Raw genomic sequence first — 20054 nt, 5'->3', positions numbered from 1 at the left:
TAAACACTTCTCTCATAATTGCTTTTTTTATGTTTTAAGTTATATAATTATGTAAATAGAAGTGGCAAAACAGCAATAAATCCCCTTTCCATAGGATCCAAAAAACTGCTTTCCACATTAAACCAATAGCAGGTTTTTCTTATGAACTATGTCTCTGTCCCAAGGAAAAAACTTGTCCACAATTTGATTGTATTCTATTAATTAATATTATAATTTCATAATTGTTAAATAGTGGAAAAGAATTAGGTCCAATGTAGCTAATGAGAAATGGAATTAATTTTCTCAATTTTAATAATAGAATACCCTAAATAGAATTTAAATAGCTTACATTAAGTTTAAATCCTAAACCTTAAACCCTAAACCCTAAATTTTAAATCTTGAACTCCTAAACCATCAACCTCAACCTTAAACCCTAAATCCTCATAATAATACACATAGTTAACACCCCATATGATGCGCACTCAGGGAATGCAATGAGCTTTCTTTTTGTAAGAAATATTTTTTTTAGAACAGCTGCACACGTGCGAGACCGATTTTAAGGGCTTTAAGTGGCGGCGGCCAACGGAAGCCACTTTCTCAAATCTCTGGCGCTCTCGGTTTTTCAGAAGCTTGCTGGCGGGAAAATATTCCAGCGAGCATGGGAAAGGAGTCTGAGATCTGGGACGATTCCGCTCTCATCAACGCCTTTGATCAAGCGATGGCTAAATACAAGGTATTCTCGTTTTCTATCCTCCCGAGCTCTGATAATATTGGATGGGAAGCCCGGTTCGTTTTAATTTCTTCTCCGGGAAAATCTTGATGTTTCGTTATGCCTACATCTTCAACGGAGATGTTCCGGTAAAAATTTAACGAAGGGTACTACACTGCTTCTCTTTATTTTGTTTCCTCCTTTTGTTACTAAGACCACAAAAACATTGTCTTGCATCTTTTTCCAGGCGATGCATCATAAAAATTATCAAGGTGATCTCTCTAAAGATAGAAAAACTAGACATGACAATGAAAGAGATGAAGCTGGTGCAGTGGACGAGGTTATAAGGTTGGTATGGGAATAAAGTCTAACTGCAGAAGCATGTACAGTAGCCTGTATACCTTTTCTATAATAAAGCATAAGTGATACTGTACTGACTGCCCCAACATTTTGCATAATGCAATACCCAAAATGGACATTATTGTATCTTTTGGCCTCTGATTTTAACTGGTAAACCAACTGCAAGCATGCAATTTAGTAGGGACCATTTCCATTTATTTTACTAAGGTTGTCTTGGAGAAATGTTTATCTGCTTACAGTTTTACTTCTCTGCTAGCATTTAAAGAACAGTTTTACACCTTTGTACTTTGATAATTGTTTTCTTAAGCCGCGGCCATTCATTTTCTCAAACCAATCTGAAGCATTGAAACAAATGTTATCGATATTTTTTGTTAATGAATATATGCATGCTATTCTCAACTTTTTAAATGTTCTAGGTTTTTCATTTCTGCAATTTCAACTAAGCCTCTTGATATTAAAACTATGTGCCCATAGTCACAAGTTCCAAGAATATCAAATATTACAATTTTTTATGTAAGCACAGAATAAAGCTTGGTATGTTTCTGATTTCTCCTTGGGCTTTATGAGTTGTCTATTTGCAATCTGTGAGTAGAATTCCAGAACCAAAACAGTGAAGGAGTTGGAAAATATTCTATCCATAATTGGGGTTTGCATGCACTTATCAACAGGACGGCTGTTAAGCATACACGGGGCCTTCATTATTATTACTGTATTACCAACCTTTAGTTTATATTGGTCTCTACTAACTTTCTTTATTTGCCTCTCTCTCTCTTTCCTATAATTTCATGCAGTATGGGTGCTGATGCTATTAGTAGTTGTGTACCAAACAACACAACTGAAACATGCGAGCCAGCAGCTACTGAACATCTGCTGGTTCAAGGAGATCATGAGGGTGCCAGACTACATCTCAGAGAAACTGACACCAAGTTTTCTGGTGTTCCTGTGCAAGAGAAGTTGGGCAGCTCAAATTCAAACACTTTGGAGTATATTCAACTTCTTAAACAATACAATGAACTCGAGGAACAGAGGCAAAAGGTTCTTATGCTACTTCAGCAAGCAAGTTCAGGAAACTATCATACCTATCCTGAAGATTCTACCTCTTCTGTACCATGGGCTCAATCATCTACCTATCAAGGAAATGAAGTTCTGACACATGATGCCTCATATACGAGTTATTTCCCTTCTTACAACTATAATCCTTGTCCTTGTTTAGGGACTCCTTCGTGGGTTCCTCCATGTGTCCTTGGTGGTCGTTGTGTCGAAGTAGACTCTGCTAGAGTTGTCTCTCCGGCTGATGACAACATTGCCAAAATGGCAATGGGTGCAGCTGATAAAGCATTTTCTTCTGTGAAGATGAAAGCATCAGTGTCTTCTGCTAGTCGTGAAGGTGAGCTGATGCATTTTTTCTTGTTGATTTGTTGTTTCATTGCTTTTTCTACCTATCATGTTTTCTATGTTATTTGCTGCAATTTGCTCTTGAGTGTATACCAAAATGATAAGGAACCTGAATCTCTCAAATGATTTATAGTGATTCAAAAACCTTGGTTTGGATTACAATAGAAACGTGTGCAGAAGTATCCTTTCTCTAAAAATCATTGTAGGCACTATTTTGATCTCAAATTGAAAAGTGGTAACTTCTTTGGAGGGCATCCAACATCTCTCTTCACACTGATCAGCAGCCATTGTGGGGAAAATTCTGCTTTGATACTATTTGGCACACCAAATAGTTGAGAAATTGAGGGTTTCCTTTTTGAGAACCTAAAGGGCAGAAATGGTTTCAGAGAATAGGAAAAAGGCAATAGTGTTGCAAGAGTTTTTTTTTTCTGCATTGGTTGCTCCAATTTCAGGCCTAAATTGATGCTTAAAACAAAATATCTTCAAAAAGACCAAAGTAGCCCTAGTGGTTATAACCTATGAAGGCTAAAAATGTCCTACTCCCTTAAATGCGAAAATAACAGAAACATTAAAGAAAAGAAATATTGCAGAAAATGTGTGTTTGGGCTTCATTTCTTCTTTTTCTTGTGCGGCTGGCATCTATCAAGTGTTTCCTAGTAAGCTTCGGTTGGTTTCTCCACATTACATTTGTTGAACAAAAAAATAAATGGGCGTGACATGTTTTATTATGTCAGAGGGCACATTATAAAATTTTGAGTCTGTGGTCATAGGACCAGCCCATGCACCTCTTTATCATACCACAGGGTTGATATTTAAAATTATTCTTCGTGACTTCTCTAGTCAACTTTTGTCTTACTCATTGTTGTTGTAGTTGTAGTTGTTGGTGCAGCATTTTTTTACACTGACTTGTCATATTTTTGTTGTGGGCGGTATCTAACACTTATATATTGCAATTTCTATTGCTTAGTTTGATTATGATACATATAAGTTGCCTATAAATGTGGGAAACATTAAATGGGAAGTGTTTTCCTGAAAGGAAAAAAAGACCTAGTTTTTAATGTTAGGTTCCCTTTGACAAAAGAAATATTCTCTACAATGTTCCTTAATTCACCAAGAAACTTGTTTGTGTGATTGGATCAAGTAATGTGGGTCATATATATTTGATTGAAGGAGATTGCTCAGGGAGATGCGGACATAGTTTTTTGTTAATTTGATTGAGATAAGTTTAGATGTGTAACCTATTTGTGTTTGTTTACTTTTGTTTTCATGCAATGGGTAGTTCCTTGCTTAATTTTAGGATGGCAATCAATTCTCTGCTTTATGAAGTGAAAATACTATACTAGGTTGATGTCATGTTGAGCTATGAACAACGACACCAGCTTATTTTCTTCTTGTCATGCTTGGCAAATATGTGGGATTTTTCACCATGCCTTGACAAAAATGTTATGCATACATCTTTCCTTTATTTTGTTTTACTTTTGTTTTTTTATGGTGAAGAAAGATTGTTTATGGAAGATTATACTTGCAATTCTTTCCTTGGAATTTATGAGGTACAAATAATAAGTTTGATTTCTTAAATTTCAGGAAAGCAAGGGAGTTCAGATGATAGACCAGAAGGTGAGATGTTACAAAATACTCCCTCGAGTACTGACTTGACTGAAGTTCTGAGTGCCTGGTACTCAGCAGGCTTCTACACTGGCAAGTAAGTCATTATGTTCTTTGAAATCACATCTTGCGTAGATGGGTGATGTTAGTTGTTGGCATTATATCCATGTTACACTGCTGCTGAGCTATTGATGTTTATTTGTCTCATGTTTTTTTTAAAAAAGAAGATGTTTATTTGTCTCACAGTGTCATTGTTTCTTATATTTCTATGTACGTATCTACTTCTAACAAGTGTCTTGTTATGTTCTGAAAATCTTGACAATGACAATGATCCATGAGTCTCATCATTTCTTCCTCATTTGTGATGAGATTTCTGACTTTGACAGTTAACTCGGCATCTATCATTGTTATCTTGTCGTCATGAGAAGATAATTCTTCTCATCTGCAATGGGCCAAATCTTTCATTCTTTTATTTTCTATGCTAGTTCCTGTGTGTCAATCTGACAAATCTGTTCTACTTGTAGTTAACTTGCTTAGCGTTCTCCACACTAGTTAGGAGTGGAATGTTTACAGACAGCACTCTTGTTGTACTTAATTCTAGTTATGCGGCCATGTTCTTTAGGCATCAAAGAAGTATTTGAGCAAGAATGCCAAATTGTGGTAGCTGGTATATTTTTATTTGTTACTCGAACATCTCTCATAGTCCATCTTTTGTGCAGGTATCTTGTGGAACAGTCGATTCCAAGAGGCAAGTAGCTCATGGCTACGTTGCTGCACTTTTCTTGTCTATGCTTTGGGTTTAACAAGGAAAGAAGAGATCATCCAACGGTCACAGTAGTAGATTCTTCTGAATGTAACCAAGCTTAGCATTTTGGTTAACGTGTTCTACAAGGTGTTCCTATGACTTGCACATGAAGCTACTACTTATGTTAGAATCAAATAAACAAAAGAAAAAGAATCAAAAAGTTTTTGTACGACTTGGGTTTGCTTTTGACTTGGCCAGTTCACATAAACTTCAGTGGAATTTTTTTCTTTCTTTCTGAGAAAGTCCACAAGAACCTCTAAAGAATGAAAATATAGACTTTTCCTGCAATTAAATATAGGAATTTGTATTAAGCACGTAAAAGGTACAACCTGGTTTGGCTCTTTTTCACGGGAAAGTCTTACTTTTCTGCACTCAGTTTCACACGAATCAACCTGACAGGAGAAGCCAATATGCCACTGGAATGCTCATGAAGATAATGGACAGGGTTAAATGTTTTGGCACCTCCATTAGGTGACAAAATAACCAAAACTTTAAAATATAATGGCTAAGCACTGGAAGTTACAAGTGCTTTACATGAACTTCACAAAACAAGTTATATGGTTCATGGCTGATGTGCACCAAGTAATGGGAATCCTAAATCTTCTGTAATCCGCATTAAACGATTGACCTCAAACAGTAGCACTGCTTTATACCCTAACTTTAGCTGCAGCTTCCTTAATTTGCTCAATTGTGAAAACACCAAAGACATCCTCATCCAAGACTGCATTAATGGTCGCCCATGCAACATCATCAACACTCACAGGCGGTGCCAAGAGAACATCAGATGCAGGGAGGGATTTCAAAGGTCTGATAAGATTTTCTGCTGCTTTGAGAAATTTATCCAATGGCTCCCCAACCAGATCAAGGGGTACTTCCAACCCGTTTACTCTTCTTTTGCCATAAATAAAACCAGGCCTCAGTACAACACCTGACAGGTTAGATTATGTTAGGTTTACTTTTTATGGTGATTATGATTGTGGAAAATCAGAATGCACGAAGGATGTGAAAATAACAGAACCTGAATTTGGGTATTTTGAGAGAACCTCTGATTCTGCTTGTCTCTTTCCAGTGAAGTATCCAGAAGAAAGAAGAAATGATGGGAGATTGTAATCATGAACAGATATCAAAATGAACTTTGGCACTCCTGTAGATCAAAGCAGTTGTGTTAAGGATCCATGTCTTGATAGTGAAAATCAAGCTGTGACCAAGCATACACTAGAGGTCCAAATCATGCATTATGGGTAGCTACCGAGGCAAATATATTGTGAAATACAACAGCATTGACCACACGAAACTTATTTGATCATAAGGCCATTAGTCTTATACAAGAGTTTGAGAAACACAGTTCCATACTTGGTAAATTTGTTTAGTTTGATACAATGCCTTGATCTATGAATGAGACACCTTGAACCATAAGCATGTGTGTATTTGAGTGGAACTCCTTATGTATCATCATCAATGTCATCAAAACCCTTTTCTGACTATGTTGACAACATGGATTCTTTTCCCACTAGCATCTCGCTATCAGAAGCTTCTTTCATCTGTGACTCATGTTTTATTTTCAATCTTGCTGTTTTATATCCTTGCTCTGTTTTCTCATTTTCCTCAGTATTTTCCTTGTATCTCACTGCATGTTGTACTTGTAGATCCTAGTTGAGCCTCACTTAGTAACTTCTTCCGCTCAATGCTCTCCCCAGGACAAACAAAATGATCCTAGGACCTTATGCTAGAAATCCTCCCATGTGGTCATTGAGCTAAAGGTCCAATCCACTGGGTTTAGCTTGAACTTAAACCTGCAAGTCATATTTTCATGAATTTGTCCATTAGTTTTGCAGCTTATATGGTGAACACCAGATAGAATAATTTTGAATTCTTTTTTAGACCTGGCTCAATATTCTATTTTTATGTTAACCCTTCTCTAAAGCTGTCAATTCACACTATAGTGTTCACAAGCAACTTATAGCAAAGAAGGCTGACTCTTGGTGTAAACCAATGGTAAGAAAATTCACCCAGTTTTCTCTTGTTCTGGTAGATTCCCACATATCTAGAATGATATCAGCACAATGTTTCTGGACAATTCTGAAGCCCATCAACTCCAGTTTCCAGGTACTCATACCAAAAACTTTCTCCAAATCAATAAAGGCCGTAGCATTATTAAAACTCTTTTCCTGTAACTCTACATCAACTTGAGACTTCATGTGGAGACTCAATAAGACAGAAGCAAAACTTTGATAATTCGTGTATGTCAAAGAGACCTGACATGCAAAAGAAACGACTTTTTGATATCTATGTCTATGTGAGATTTCCAGTGGACAGTCAAGTAGAAAAGATTGGCAAGGCAGAATTGATAAAATATCTATGATTTGGTCAAAGAGAAACTAACATGTTAGTTCGGGAAAACCTATACAACATGTCACAAACATGGAAAATGTGGCTGTGAGTATCCACACATCAGAATACATAATAAATACAAGGCAAAAGTGACATATTTAGGAAAGATCCAAAACTAGGAAGTGCCCATGGCAGTTCCCATCATGTAGACCCATGCAAGTTGTTGCTACACAATCTTAAAGGATCATTCTGAGCTCATGACCAGCACGTGCAAGCAATTGAAATTATAATTTATTTTAGGACTATTATAAATTTGTTTCCTTCCATTATTGAATTAGTCATACTAGTTTGTTACTTTTAAGATTCAATATATTTAATAGGCCTTTTTTCATATGAATTCATAAAAGCTGGTGACACAATTTTATGGTTCACTGTGAGCCCATAACCCACCAATGCAACCAGTACCAAAACCTAATTCCTCTGAATAGAAAAGTTAAATTTTCCTCCTAGCATACTAGCTTTATAGTTTTTTAAGGGTTCATAAATGCATTTCAATACCCCAATACACTTTCAATGAATCTTAGAAACTTAGAATTTATTCTTCTTTCATAATAACCCACAGACATAATGTAGGGTTTGCTTGCAATTGCAAAAATTCTCAAGCGTTATGTGGATCTTTCCTCATTGCTTCAAAAGTTGATCTGAGGAATCAATTACCATAATCCTTTGCTGCATTCACTGCTGTGATATTGGCTTCACCATTTATCCTCTTCATCTGCTCATCTGTACCAAAACCCCCAATAGTTGAAACTACAGCAGTAGCCCCAACAAGTATTTCATCCCAACTTGCGTAGGAAACATCACCTGTAGATAATAAAGGCAAAGTCAGAGTATAACATAGTCATGCATGACTATAGTGACAAGATGGTAGGGTTGACGAACTACATTGTCACTCTTAAAAGCATCAAATCCGACAAATTGTCAATGCTTTACCAAAAAAAAAAAGAATAAGTTGCATACATTGACAAAGGAATTGCATGAAAGTGACAATTCAACTAAAAAAGGCTCTTAACCAAGATGACACAAATGCATTCTGGGGAAACCATACCATACTCAAAATTAGTTGCTCCTTTGACCATCAACATTCTGGTTATAACTTAGCCTTATCAACAACAAGTTACTTGAGACTACAAAATTATATTTAATGGCATATCAACAGATCCCTGAACACCATTTTTAAGAGTTTTTAAAATTTTAATGTTTAAATAATGATCCCTTTGCACATTGTTCAGGGAGAGCCAATATAAGCATTTATGGAGCCCCAAAAAAATGAAACTGCAGAACTCCAAAAGCATAAAAGAACTTGATGCCTCCAAATAGGATCTGGAAATAGAAGAACAGATCGTGCCTGTCACCCATGTGACCTGGTCGACCCACGAATCGGAGTACGAAGGACGGCCTGACCTGAAACCATTTTCAACATTAAGATTCTGATTTTTTTATAACTAGAGGGCAAGAAATAAGATGCCTTATAATCAACAAGAAACCCATCTGAACTGCAGAAAGCAAGAGTGCCATTTATTTATGCAGAAAATTTTGTGATCCAACCTTCAGTTTGCAGGTTAATCAAGAACACAGGCCATGGCCACAGGAACTTAACAATATTCAGAATGTGGCTGGTCTTGTGAAACATGGGTATTCACTCTTGACAAATAGATCCATGTAGAGTTTTTGAATGCACCTGCTTAGGCTGACTGCTTCTATGCCTTTGGACACAGCAGCTCTGCATATTGCTGAACCAACAAAACCATTGCCTCCCAAGACTACAACCTACCACAGAGAATAATATAGTCAAATTTTATAATTTACCGTTCATGTGATACCAAAAAACACTGTCAAAATGGAAGAGAAAATCCTGGATTTATGTGAGACTATTTTATATTTATGTAAAGACGGACCCTTTCAGTTTTCACTTCAGCTGACACGTCTATTGCATCACGAGCATACTCCTCTTGTATGTTTGCACCAGAATAGTTGCATCTGAGATTCATCCTGCTCAAGCTGTAAGCAAGGAAAACTTGTTATAAGCATAATAAGTGTCGGTAACCCTTTTCAAACACATTAATAAATGTCAGTAACTACACCGTTCTCGCAACCAAAGAGCTTCAGTTATAGCATATCATACATCTCTCTTGCCTTTAGGACTCAACTATGGGTCTGTATAAATTGCATGTCCTGTAAGAGATTGCCCAACTGACGTGTTGGTTTGTGAATAGAAATCACTCAAGATTCTATATTGATGTGCAATCCAATGAACCTTTGAACAGCTTGACCTTATGACATTGATCAGACAGCAGGAATCATGGACAGGTGAGATTGCTTAACCATAATGCATCATTATGGACCATTTCACTGTCTTGTTTTACTTGCCTAGACAATAGACAACAGCTGAGCTCTCCATCGGAGGTTCAATTGTTACTTACCATTGCGCCAAAAGACCGGTCTGTTAGCGAAGACGCAACATGCATATTAAAGACAAGTCATTCCAACACTCCCCCGCACGGGGAACACCCGTGTACAAATGCAAATGCACAATCCCACCTATACGGGGACGGCCAAAGATAAAGTCCCACCTATGCGGGGACGAAACAAACAGGGGGAGCGGGACTTGAACTTGAGACCACCTGCTCTAATACCATGTTACTTACCATTGCGCCAAATGACCGGTCTGTTAGTGAAGGCGCAGCATGCATATTAAAGACAAGTCATTCCAACATCAATTACCACCATGAAATGGTCCTAATACAATGAATTCTCCATGCCAAAGGTAACAAATGGAGTCGTGGGCTGAGAGCAATTCCATTCTTCTAAGCGTCAAACAATTTGGACTCCTCTACTGTCTCTAATGAGTTTAAAGCACTCAATTAAATTAAACTACTCTCTTCAAGAATTCCTAACCCAAGCCAGGACTTACAGTTATACCATCATCAATACGCCCACTAGTTCAACGCTCAGAACAAAAAAAAAAAAAAAGAGAGATAAATCGAACAGGTCTGTCAGAGGAATGGTACTAGCTTGAGAAGGAACATATTTCTCTCACCGGTTTTGGATACGAGAAGACGGGAGCCGAATTGGGCGGCGAGTTAGATACAGGCTGCGATGTGAAGGAAAAGAGGGTGAAGAGACTGGCGCGAATGCAGAGAAGGACGCCATTTTTGTCGCCTTGAGAGTAAGAGAGAAACCTCCCTGAAAACGAGGAGAGAGAAATGCCAGCAATTAACCAGAGTCTGGAGCAAAAGAAGACGCTCGCGTCGTTTAGCCGGAGGTTTGCTAACGATTCACGAACGCCTCTTATGCATAATTAAAACCAACGAAATACCCTTTCGATACATATTTTTTTTAGAAAAATATAATGACAAAAACCAAAGTATAAAATATATATATATATATATATATATATATATATATATATATATATATTAAAATAAGATAAGTTAGCTAATGGCTTAAAAGTAACCGTTTAATGTTTTTTTTTACAATCATTTGAGCTTTTTTATTTGATTTTCTTGCTTTCAATAACGTTTCACTACAAGAAATTAAAAAAATAAATTCATATTTAAAATTATGATTATATAAATATTTAATTTTACTATTATATATATTTAGTATTATGGGTATATGTAGATGATTCATTTTTTGAAACTCCATGGATTCTTGAAGTATGTTAGTTTAAAGTTGATCCTCCAAGTTATGAACTTGCCTCTTCTATTTATTTGTTAGCGGTTTACCACTTTTTTAGGTCTAATCTATTATTCCCTTATATGTAAGGATAGTGGGCAATTGAACTTTTGAATAATCCCTTCGGTACAGAGATAGTGGAGTTGAACTCTTGAACGAATTAGGAATTTCATAATACTGTTGAAATTCATTTTATGTTTACACGAGGGGGACAAAGGATTCCTCCCTCCCCTTGACGTCATTAATAGGATAAAACAATTCCTTTTCATTACTTTCTAGGTTTATAATACGACATGAGAGTGTAGATGGTACCGAGCACAATGAGTGCTACGAGAACAAAAGCAGCAAGAAGAGACGTGCAAGTCCATGGATTCTTGAAGTAGGTCACTTTAAAGTCAATTCTCCAACCACGAAATCGCCTATTCCACTTCCTCATTTTTTTTGGCCAAATTCTTCCATGTTGATTCTTAATTGCTCAAACCAGCTATGAGGAATGTACATCATATCGTTACGTAGCTTTTGCAGGAGCTCCACGACCTTTCCATCGTTGGAAACATATGTTGATAAGACTTGTGCAGATTGAAACAACGAAACATCCTCTTTGGCCTTGACGAAACTAGCGATGAAGTATATGTAGGCACTAATTTCGTGGCGTGGGTGTAGCCACTTATACACTACCATGTTCAACGTCTTACTTACTTCGTCTTGATACACCTCAATCGGTGGTACGCTTAGAATTCCATTGCGCTTATCGAACGTGAAGTCCATGATAGAATCCCACTACTTTTTTCCTGAACTTGATGCCAGCTCTATGAAACAAAGATGTAGGTCTTGTTGTGATTTCTTCCCTTATACAGGTTATCTTTTCCTTAGAGATTAATATCTTGCAATCCTTGAAATTGTGTAATCATTGTAATCTCTTTCAATTATTCCATGTATACAATTTGTAAAACGGCTATTTAAGCTAGACGATGTGAATAGCAATACAACGAAAATTGAAATCTTATTTTTGAGTTGGTATCAGAGTAGGAGAATCCTTCTCCTTCTCCTTTCCGTCGTCGAAAAATAGAGCAACAGCTTTGTCCCGTATCAATCTCAGTCCCTTCCCGTCGCCAAAGAACAGAGCAACAACTTTGTCCTGTATTAATCCTAGTCCCTTCCCGTTGCTGAAGAACAGAGTAGCAGCTCTGTCCTGCATTAATCTCAAGTCGTTGAAAAAAATAGAGCAGGTCTACTCTGTAGTTGTTGTGAACAACACTGTTCAGTAGTGCTCTCCATTCATCTCCTTCACTGATGTTGTCACCCACTCCGGCGAAACTTATGAATGCCGTTGACAACCGCAGCCGAGCCATCGCTCAACTTTCCAACAAACTACACCAGCAGCATAGCCACTACTCGGCTTTCCAACAAACTACACCATCATCCCGACGAAGAAGGAGACACATTGTAAGCGCCGTGAACGAAGACGATGTTGGTATGAAAAAAAAACATCAAAATTTTTGAACGTCGCCAACGATCGCACTACCAGCCTAGCAAAGAAGAAGATGCACTGCCGTCGCCGTGAACAAAGAAGACATTGGTACAAAAAAAAATTAATCTCTTTCCTTAAACTTAGGTCCTGTGAATTTTTTCATTCTACCAGTGACTTGGACCGGGACCCGGACTCGGACTGGACCACGATCACGGCCCAAACCGGGTCAACCTAGAAACAAGAAGCAGACCGGACCAAGTTCTCAGACTGGACTAGAATCAGAGACCCAAATCGAGTCAACCTAGTGGCAAGAAGTGGAACGGATTGAACCAGGTGGGTGTTTATTTTATCCTGATCACCATCGATCTTCTTGCATCATGTCGAAGGAATTAACACCGATTATTCATGTTCAATCTAAAAACTCTGGTTTATAACCAGTGTCATTCTTACAAAAGTAAACTACGATGTATGGTTCCAAATCATGGAGATGTAAATTGTAGGACGTGAGAAGCTCGAATATATTATAGCGAAAACATCACTCCCACAAGATACTGATGCATCCTATATGAAGTGGTATACCAAAAATCAAAAGGTCAAGGGGTGGTTGATAACCTCTATGTCATCATATATTATGAAGTGATATATTCGGCTACGCACCGCATGTGAAATGTAGAATGCTCTAGCCAAAACTTTCTACGATGGGTCAGATGAATCACAAATTTTTTCATTAAATCAGAGAACTTTCTCCACCAAACAAACTGGTCGCCCTCTGTTAACGTATTATGGTGATCTTGTGGAAATTTTCCAAGAACTTGATCATCGTGATAGAATTCTAATGAAATATCCTGATAATGTTATTGCCTATAGAAAATCCGTTGAAAGATTGCATGTACACATTTTCTTAAACGGATTAGATGCAAAATTCGAACAAATCCAAGGTGAAATTCTCAGAAAGGACCCGATATTAGATCTTGAAGAAGCCTATGCTTAAGTACGTTGTGACTCCGTTCGTAGAACCACTTTAAATGGTGAAGTTGATCGTGTTGAGTCATTTACAATGGTGGCATGATGAGCTAAGCTTAAAACAACTCGACTAACTGGTCCTACCAGTGATCAAAATTTGGCATCAGGATCTCAGAATCGTAGCTCTGAGATTGGAGCAGCAAAATCAGAGCATATTTGTACTCACTTTGGTGAGACTGGACATACAAAGTCAAGAAGCTATGAACTTCTTGGGTATCCAGAATGGTGGGATCTTACCAAAGCACTTCGCAAACGAAACTCTAAACCAAATAATCATGCTTCCGTTGCAGTAGCAGAACCCTCCACCTCTCACATGACTGAGGATGCATCAACTTTAATTGTTACATCTGGTAAGGTTCTTAATACTTCCGCTCCTAGTAGAAATAGTGAATGGATAATTGATTCTAGTGCTATTGATTATATGACCTTTGACAATCATCATGTTTAAATGATGAAACCATCTGAACAACATATCGTATCTATAGTAAATGGTACTCCCTCTCACGTTATTAGAGAAGGTTCCATCACCCTCAAAAGAAAAAAAAACATAAGTAGACATACACCATGTTCTTCAATTACACCCTTGTGCCATCATTATGAGAAGAACATTTAATTATTCTTTGTGCCGCCTCCTTGACGTGGGGAAGGTTATTACCTTAATGACACCTGAGGTGTCTTCCAACACTCCCCCTGAAGTTGGTGGGGAGAAACATCGTAGATACCTAGCTTGTCGTATATAGAGGTTAAGATTTTGAATGCGACTGGTTATGTACGAATGTCTGCCACTTGCCCTTGTGATGAAACATGATTGAGAGATAAGATACCAGCCTAAAATTTCTCCTGTATAAAATGACAGTATACCTCAATGTGTTTTGTCTTCTCATGGAAAACAAAATTTGAAGGGATATGAATGGTTGCCTGGTTGTCACAATATAATTTCATATAAGCTCCTTTATAGAATCTCAATTCAGTAAGAAGGGATTTGATCCATAGAACTTAGTGACTGTGAGGGTCATAGCTTTGTACTTTGCCTCTGTATTGGACCTTGCAACAACACTCTGTTTTTTGTTTCTCCATGTAACCAGCTTGCCTTCAACTAAGGTATAATACCCTGAAGTGGACTTCTTGTCATCAAGTGATCCAGCCAAATCTATATCTAAGAAACCTTCTATGTTATAATGGTCATGATTCTTATAAAGAAACCCTTTTCTTGGAGCTTCTTTTAAATATCTTAGTATCATCTCCAAGGATTGCCAATGGGTAAGTTGTGGTGTGTGCTTATACTGATTCACCACACTTACTGCATATGATATATCTGGTTTGGCCACCATTAGGTAAATAAGCTTTTCCCCAAACCTCTGATATTTACATATATCAACATCTTCTCCAGTGCTTGCACATAGTTTTACTTTAGTATCCATAGGAGTATCTGCAGGTCAACTTCCCATCATCCTTGTGTCCTCTATTACACTTTCAAGCATACAGGGCTTTTGAAAGGGTTTTTGTAGAGTGTTAAATTTTGGAGGGAAATTGTCAGAAATCTTAGTATCTATTGATTTTATGTAGTCGAGTACACTTAACTAAAGTTATTACACTTTGAAATTATTCATCAAGGTTCAGATTACTACTTGTGAGCTATATTTTGAAATGATTTATTTAATTTATCTATTTGATGTATTTCCCCTAATTTTAAAACTAACATGAGATTACCATGGTCTTATATTTTGAAATCAAGTCATTAAGGACTCTTTGAGCTACTATTACCTTAAATAGGTATTTAGGACTTGTATTTATATACATACTTATATCGTAAAATCATCCTAATTGAGGAGGCTTTTGTATGTGCCGAAGTGTAAGCATGCAACCAACCCTTGCAAGCACTTGTGAAACCTAGAGTAAGCAAGACCATCCTCATCTAATTAATTGGTTGAGAAAAGTACATGAAGATGACGAGTTAAGGCGGAAAAGCTATATTTCCTTGTGTGAGCCGAAAGACCTTATATAGGCAAATGGTGTTGAAAATCCCATGCAGGTGTAGATAGTTGTGCCTAGTGAACTAATGTCAATATTTATGTGTGTTTAAGCTTTTATAGCCTACTAAGCTACTGGAAAATCCCTTTTTGTAGGTCTAAACTTTGTGTCTGATATGTTGTTATAAATCTATTTTAAGGTATACATTATAAATTGGTTGTTGCGATCAATTGAGTGGTATAAGTCCTTGTATGGGAAACAGTTGTAATTAACCTGGAGGCAATTTGAAATAAGAGCCGCCTAACAACCTTAACATAGTGGAACTCCAAGGTGCAAAATACATTGAAAATCGATTAACAATCCATCGAGAGGATTGTGAACCATTATAGATCAGGTGTGTTCATTATGTGTTTGCTTCTATGTGTACTTTGAGTATTTACGTGTGGACTTGAATCACATAGAGACATTTATAGATCAGATAGGATTAAAGAATAAAAGAAAACAAAAAAAATAGTATTTAATAAACCTATTCATTTCCTCCCCATCTAAGTTTGTTTTTCACTAGACAAAAAGTCAAAATTTCCGTAGCAAAATTATGAAATAATAAACTACAAGAATAGAGAAGTAAATCACCAAAATTAAGAGGAAACGTCAATGGGTGGAAGAAATAAGATACCATCAATTGTAGTAAGCAAGAATTGTGTAGAGGGTGGCGATTGCGGTGAGACCGTTCAAGATGCCCATGGAGGTAACAAAATTGATCATATCCCATGGGCTCTTGAAGTATGTCTCCTGAAGTTGTTTTTTCAACAGATCAAATCGGCTCGGCCTCATCTTCATCTTGTAGTATTCCTGTATTTCCGACAAGTACTCCAGATTGTAACGTAGCTTTTGCTGGAAAACTGCACTCTCGTCGTTACCTGGAGAGACGAAGAAGATGAGATAGGCACTAATTTCGTAGCCTACACCATGTTGATGCTCGAATGCCATCATATTCAGCAACCAGATTTCACTTGTTCGATTCACCCAGATTTTTTGGTGGCTTTGGATCCCGACTTTCTCAGAAAACGCACTGCCCATCAATGGAAAACTTTTATCCTTCCTCCTGAACACGATGCCATCTCTAGTGTAGAATCCAATCATCCGCTTCCTCCGGTAATCTAGGAAGTGTAGGGGCTCCTGGAGGTGGATCCAGTTGAAATCCGTTAGGGATTAGTGGGATGAATCGAATAACATCAATCTAGACTCATGTTTAATATCTTACCTTGCTGATAAGCTCCTGATCAAGTTCTTGCCCTTCCGGTTTGACTTTCTGGAGTTGTCTTTCCCATCTTTCAAATTTCAGAAATTCCAGCACTGCCTGCTCCTCTGACTGTTGTGCAGGTTCTTTTGTTAGGAGAGAAAGACTTTCCAGTAGAAAATTTGGTAGCTGGTTTTCCAGCAAAATCATGTCATTTAGCAATTTACAGAGGGCAAAGGGTGCTCCACTGGAACTGAACAGTGAATGATTTTCGCTATTATCAAACTTCTGGTGTTGATCTTTCTCTATATATACACGATACATCTCCAACCAAAAAACTCCATCAAGCACCATCAATTGCAAAAACTTATCCTGCTCTCTCCATTTGTCATCTAAATCTTTGTACGACTCCATTAAACGCTTTGTTATGGCTTTCAACAGTCTCAGATAATCTTCGAGAGATTTCTTTGATCTCTTCAACACAAACGCCAGGGTTTTGTGCTTGTGTTTCTCCATCGACATGAGATGAGGTGCGCCGTGGTGGTAAGGCCCGAAGGATACCAACTTGGGTATGTAAGCCTCGGGATCTAAGTCCTTTATGTAAGAGGGTACACGGTAAATACAACAAACGTCCCGTTCTTCCGCCTCTTCCTCTTGAGACATGCTCGTAAGCTTCTCCAGCAGCTCGATGTCTATAATGGTATCCGCTTTAGTGGTTTCTGCAATCTGCTCTTCTGAGTGATATGCTGTTTCTACAGAAATTTCTGTTTCCTTCGATAATCTCTTCGTCTCCATTTCGATGACAGCAGGTAGCAATCTGCAACTTTTTTTCTTCCGTCTCTTAGCTGATGAGTTCCCCAACCAGATGACTGTGGCACTTCAAGAAATGAAACATCCGATTGCAGCCACTGAATCGTGAAACATGACTACATTCTTCTAGAGATTTGATAAAACAATTTATAAACAGCCAGAATTGGATACCGTAGCTCTGTCTTGGGTAAAAAAATTGGCTCAGGAATTGGTCTATTCACCACATGCTACTGATAATAGATTAGGTGTGCTATGGCACACGAAACTACACTTGATTGCATGCACGTTTTATGTTGTGATTTGAAATGGGTAAACCGAGAAATTGCTTAACCATGCTGGACCATTTCACTGTCTTGATTTACTTGCCTAGACAATAGACAACAGCTGAGCTCTCCATCGGAGGTTCAATTACCACCATGAAATGGTCCTAATACAATGAATTCTCCATGCCAAAGGTAACAAATGGAGTTGTGGGCTGAAAGCAATTCCATTCTTCTAAGCGGCAATCTGAGGAAAGGTACTAGCTTGAGAAGGAACATATTTCTCTCACCGGTTTTGGATACGAGAAGACGGGAGCCGAATTGGGCGTCCAGTTAGATACAGGCTGCGATGTGGAGTTGAACGATTTAGGAATTTTATAATACTGTTGAAATTCATGTTATGTTTACACAAACGGGACGAAGGATTCCTCCCTCCCCTGGACGTCATTAGTAGGATAGAACAATTCATTTATATTACTTTCCTGGTTTATAATACGACATGACAGTGTAGATGGTACCGAGCACAGTGAGTGCTACGAGAACAAAAGCAGCAAGAAGAGACGTGCAAGTCCATGGATTCTTGAAGTAAGTCACTTTAAAGTCGATTCTCCAATCACGAAATCGCTTATTCCACTTTCTCATCTTTTTCTGGCCAAATTCTTCCATATCGATTCTTAATTGCTCAAACCAGCTATGAGGAACATACGTCATATCGTTACGTAGCTTGTACAGGAGCTCCACAACCTTTCCATCGTTGAAAAGATCTGTCGATAAGATTTGTTCAGATTGAAGCAGCGAAGCATCCTCGTTGTCCTTGATGAGACTGGCGATGAAGTTTATATAGGCACTAATTTCATGGCGTGGAAAATTTGGGTGTAGCCACTCATACATTACCATGTTCAGCATCTTACTGACTTCGTCCTGGTACACCTCGATCGGTGGCATGCTTAGAATTCCAGTGCGCTTATCGAACGTGAAGTCCATGATAGAATCCCACTGCTCCTTTACCCTGAACTTGATGCCAACTCTGTGATACAAAGATGCATGCCTTTGGCCAACAATGAGAGTTTCTGTATGTTGAAAGAGATGAAGATACGATGGATCAATTGATAAAATTGTTTCCCTCATTAGAATCTGATTACAAGATGATGTATTTATACAATACAGAGAGTACTCTAGACTCTTCTGGAGTACATTACATATGATACATTATTCTAGACTTTCTGGAATGCATGGCTCGTTGACACCTTCGGGATTCTTCTGGAGGAGCTGCTGAGGTGGAGAGCTGAGTGTTATTGCTGTTGCTGAGTTGGCCTAGTGCTGCTGAGGTGGAAGTCTTCATATTGCTAATACCCTCCGGCGAGCCCAGCAGGCCTGGCAGGACTGTGAGGCTCGATCTGAGTGTGCAAAATTTGGTGGTGGACAGGGGCTTGGTAAAAACATCTGCGAGCTGGTCTTTACTGGAAAGGAAGGAAACTTGGAGAGTCTTGTTATGAATACGATCACGAACAAAATGATAATCAATGTCGACATGCTTGGTGCGAGAGTGCATCACAGGATTCACAGATAAGTAGGTGGCCCCCAGATTATCACAATAGAGAGTAGGTGGCTGAGATAAGTAGATTCCCAATTCAGACAATAAGGATTGGACCCAAACTAGTTCACATGTAGCATGAGCCAAGGCCTTGTATTCAGCCTCCGTGCTGGACCAAGCGATAGTAGTCTGTTTTTTTGAACTCCAGCAGATAAGATTTGGGCCATAAAATAAGCAGTAGCCACTGGTAGATTTCCGATCGTCGGGGCAACCTGCCCAGTCAGCATCGGAGAAGGCAGCCAGAACAGGGGACGGTGAAGGAGAGAGAGTCAGACCATAATCCAGAGTCTATTTCAAATACCGTAAGATCCGTTTCACGGATTGCCAATGAGAAAGACAAGGAGCATGCATAAATTGACAAACCCGATTGACAGAGAAGGCTAAATCAGGCCGAGTGAAGAGAAGATATTGGAGGCTTCCCACCACACTCCTGTACAGAGAAGGATCTTCCATAGAAGTAGAATTGAAAGCAGAAAGTTTAGTGGAGGGAGACATAGAAGTACCAACAGGTTTACAATTCGCCATACTGGTCTTGTGTAGTAAATCAAGGATATATTTTCGTTGGGACAGGAAAATCCGATCCGCAGTTCTGTGACACTCAATCCCCAGGAAGTAATGAAGATTACCAAGATCTTTGACAGGAAAATCAGCACTGAGTAATTGAACAAGATGAGTAATGGCAGAGTTATCAGATCCAGTGAGGAGAATGTCATCAACATAGACTAAAAGGTATAAGACAATGGACTGATGGCGGTAGATAAAT

At 38.3% G+C, this 20054-nt stretch overlaps 3 protein-coding genes across 3 annotated transcripts; 1 reads left to right on the top strand and 2 right to left on the bottom strand.

The window, feature by feature from the left end:
- The first annotated feature begins 573 nt into the window (after positions 1-573).
- On the top strand, positions 574-5141 carry LOC137934107 (uncharacterized). Its single transcript, XM_068778338.1, has 5 exons — positions 574-712; positions 936-1036; positions 1840-2435; positions 4028-4145; positions 4768-5141. Exons 1-5 carry the CDS (start codon positions 638-640, stop codon positions 4802-4804), a joined length of 927 nt encoding a protein of 308 aa, XP_068634439.1. The 5' UTR covers positions 574-637; the 3' UTR covers positions 4805-5141.
- LOC137934108 (uncharacterized protein At1g32220, chloroplastic-like) lies at positions 5101-10510 on the bottom strand. Its single transcript, XM_068778339.1, has 7 exons — positions 10285-10510; positions 9143-9245; positions 8926-9014; positions 8593-8648; positions 7902-8048; positions 5872-5997; positions 5101-5781 (listed from the first exon to the last, which is right to left on the bottom strand). Exons 1-7 carry the CDS (start codon positions 10395-10397, stop codon positions 5501-5503), a joined length of 915 nt encoding a protein of 304 aa, XP_068634440.1. The 5' UTR covers positions 10398-10510; the 3' UTR covers positions 5101-5500.
- Positions 10511-16065: 5555 nt separating this feature from the next.
- Positions 16066-17422, bottom strand: LOC137934227 (UPF0481 protein At3g47200-like). Its single transcript, XM_068778500.1, has 2 exons — positions 16652-17422; positions 16066-16566 (listed from the first exon to the last, which is right to left on the bottom strand). The coding sequence occupies exons 1-2, from the start codon at positions 17420-17422 to the stop codon at positions 16066-16068; spliced, it is 1272 nt and encodes a 423-aa protein (XP_068634601.1).
- Positions 17423-20054: the final 2632 nt, after the last annotated feature.

Source organism: Aristolochia californica, unplaced genomic scaffold, assembly GCF_029961685.1.
Source record: "Aristolochia californica isolate CCGP_79_NKW_82.1479 unplaced genomic scaffold, dmAriCali1.0.hap1 SCAF_6, whole genome shotgun sequence".
In the NCBI taxonomy this organism is placed as follows: Eukaryota; Viridiplantae; Streptophyta; class Magnoliopsida; order Piperales; family Aristolochiaceae; genus Aristolochia; species Aristolochia californica.
The sequence above is the reverse complement of the archived record's forward strand: the minus strand, read 5'-3'. Positions and strand labels throughout refer to the sequence as shown.

What these genes read in the sequence shown, in the direction of transcription:
- LOC137934107 (XM_068778338.1), top strand. Translation starts at nt 638, where the DNA reads ATGGGAAAGGAGTCTGAGATCTGGGACGATTCCGCTCTCATCAACGCC. An exon ending in AAGCGATGGCTAAATACAAG is followed by an intron (nt 713 to 935) that starts GTATTCTCGTTT and finishes ATCTTTTTCCAG; the next exon opens with GCGATGCATCATAAAAATTA. An exon ending in GCAGTGGACGAGGTTATAAG is followed by an intron (nt 1,037 to 1,839) that starts GTTGGTATGGGA and finishes AATTTCATGCAG; the next exon opens with TATGGGTGCTGATGCTATTA.
- LOC137934108 (XM_068778339.1), bottom strand. Translation starts at nt 10,397, where the DNA reads ATGGCGTCCTTCTCTGCATTCGCGCCAGTCTCTTCACCCTCTTTTCCT. An exon ending in GAAGCAGTCAGCCTAAGCAG is followed by an intron (nt 8,649 to 8,925) that starts GTGCATTCAAAA and finishes AAATGGTTTCAG; the next exon opens with GTCAGGCCGTCCTTCGTACT. An exon ending in CTCAAAATACCCAAATTCAG is followed by an intron (nt 5,782 to 5,871) that starts GTTCTGTTATTT and finishes CTAACCTGTCAG; the next exon opens with GTGTTGTACTGAGGCCTGGT.
- LOC137934227 (XM_068778500.1), bottom strand. Translation starts at nt 17,422, where the DNA reads ATGGAGACGAAGAGATTATCGAAGGAAACAGAAATTTCTGTAGAAACA. An exon ending in ATCAGGAGCTTATCAGCAAG is followed by an intron (nt 16,567 to 16,651) that starts GTAAGATATTAA and finishes ATCCACCTCCAG; the next exon opens with GAGCCCCTACACTTCCTAGA.